Here is a 2,138-nt window from a genome sequence, read left to right on the forward strand (position 1 = left end):
TTTCCATTTTGATTTGTTAACCCTAAAACTAAAATGAGCAACAGATTTCATGGCCCAATGGATAAGGCGCTGGTCTACGAAACCAGAGATTCTGGGTTGGATCCGCAGTGAAGTCGTACTTATTCTGGGTTCGATCCCCATTGAAGTCGTACAAGGGTTCGATCCCCAGAAAGTAACTTTTTCTCTGACCCCCCACTGTTTCAACTTCTAAGACGCAAATGCATGACTGTACTCGAGATGCAATGCAACAATGAGCACAACAGTATCCGAATCAGGATTCATAAGATATCTACATGCAGTTATTAATTGACATTAAGATCGAAACATCCAGCCATTTAAGACTCCATAAGAAGCAAGTAAGAGCAAACAGATTTCATTTCCAATTCCTTTTATATATCACTACTTTCATCTGAACTGAAGAATAAGTTTATAAATTTCTTACCTAATCAACTACTGTGAAATTTCACAAAAAAAGAATCCAAGTCCTTTACATTCCATTGTTCATATCTACAAACTAGTATGTGTAGCATGTGCCAGTTGTCAGCGACACCCAAAATAATCACCTTGTCGAGGATATGTTCCTATCAGGTTGTCCATCGTTCTCATCTGCTGAACAGGACAGTCGGATGGCTTACTGCTAACTTTTGACGCTTTCTCTACTGTGGTTATGTCATGAATACTTGATCTCTTCCTTTCTTTCTTCTCCGCGTTTAGGCGCAGGAAGTACTTCTGTGCATGACTAGCAACTTGAGTTGGGGTTCTTGTTTGCACTGCATTTCTCGAAATACTTCTCCAATCCCCTTTTCCAAATTTCTCCAATCCATAAAGAAATGCCCTAATTACATCAACAAATTAAACCAGATAAGATATCTAAACAATTACTCTAAGCATTCAATTGAAGAAGATGTTGTTTCAGCCGGATGGACTTGTATATGTCATGTCAGATAATTTGCATCAGAGCCGCAGAAGAGTCCATGTCCTAAGCTAATATGGTCCATAGTGACATTATGCACATAATCATTCAAATAGTATTTATTTAATTTCATTAAAAAAAATCCCGCTAAACCCTAATATTCTAATTCAAAATTCCCAAATTTAAAAAAAAAAAGGCAATTCTTATAAACAAATTCTTAAAATCCTATCCAAGAATTTTATCCTCAAAACCCTGAACATATTTTTCTTCAAATAGATTAGGACCTTTTTGTTTTGTTGCTGCAGAAATCAAGTTTTAGATACAGTGGGACCCTTCTCATAGAAGATTTCTCAATCAAAATTCTCCAGTAAATCATTTTTCTGCGCTAAAAATTTACAATAAAAAAAAAAAACTCAATTGAAAAGTAAGAAGAAATTATCAAATCTAACCTGTGTTCTTCTTCTGTCCAAGGAACTCCTTTCTTCCGTTCCGATTCAGTCTGTTTCGTCTTATTATTATTCATCGTACCCGGAAGAGGAGGAGGTGACGATTCAGTCTCCCAAATAACCTTGTTATCATCGACATCGTCATAATAAGAAGGCAATTCAACTCTCCCCTCTTCGATATCCTGAATATCACGAACTAAAACCTGGTAATGTTGATAAACTTGTGAAGCTGTTTTACCAGGAACACAGTTTGCAATTTGTTGCCAGCGATGAGGATCGTTTTCATCCGGGAAAATAACAATAGCTTGTTCAAACAGTTTATCTTGCTGACGTGTCCATGAATAAGAAGGAGATTGAGATTGAGACTGAAATTGATTGTTGTAGATATTCATGCTGATATTTTCCTGAAACATCTATTTCGATGTTATCCGAAAAGAAGAGAAGATAAAGATTGATTCCGCGTGAAAGGGTTTCAGGGTTCGGCGAAAGACATTATAATAGCTGTTCGTTGAGAGAGTTTTGTTGGTTAAATAGTTGTTGTTTTGGTTAGGGGAGAAGTTTGGGTTTTAGTTGGAGTCTTTGACTAAAATTGTTAATTATTTCGCATATTTTCAACACGTTTTTTAATTTTGGGTTTTCGTCGGGGGTTGAATTCGAAGTGTAGTATACGTGTATATGCCGATTGTGGCGGCCGTTGTTTACTAAAATGCTAATTTAGATTCTGTTTCTATAATTTTTGAAGATTCGGTTGAGTGATTCTCAATTTATGTTTTCCCAGA

At 36.2% G+C, this 2,138-nt stretch overlaps 1 protein-coding gene across 1 annotated transcript; it reads right to left on the reverse strand.

Moving 5' to 3' along the window:
- Positions 1-348: 348 nt before the first annotated feature.
- LOC113323273 (transcription factor SRM1-like) lies at positions 349-1,892 on the reverse strand. The gene is made up of 2 exons (XM_026571560.1): positions 1,363-1,892; positions 349-835 (listed from the first exon to the last, which is right to left on the reverse strand). Exons 1-2 carry the CDS (start codon positions 1,770-1,772, stop codon positions 541-543), a joined length of 705 nt encoding a protein of 234 aa, XP_026427345.1. The 5' UTR covers positions 1,773-1,892; the 3' UTR covers positions 349-540.
- Between the last annotated feature and the right edge of the window lie 246 nt (positions 1,893-2,138).

This window comes from Papaver somniferum, chromosome 11, assembly GCF_003573695.1.
Source record: "Papaver somniferum cultivar HN1 chromosome 11, ASM357369v1, whole genome shotgun sequence".
Classification (NCBI taxonomy): Eukaryota; Viridiplantae; Streptophyta; class Magnoliopsida; order Ranunculales; family Papaveraceae; genus Papaver; species Papaver somniferum.

Bases quoted from the DNA above. Each gene is read 5' to 3' on its own strand.
- LOC113323273 (XM_026571560.1), bottom strand. From the start codon at position 1,772: ATGTTTCAGGAAAATATCAGCATGAATATCTACAACAATCAATTTCAG. The intron at 836-1,362 runs GTTAGATTTGAT...TGATGTAATTAG, and splicing joins TGGACAGAAGAAGAACACAG to GGCATTTCTTTATGGATTGG.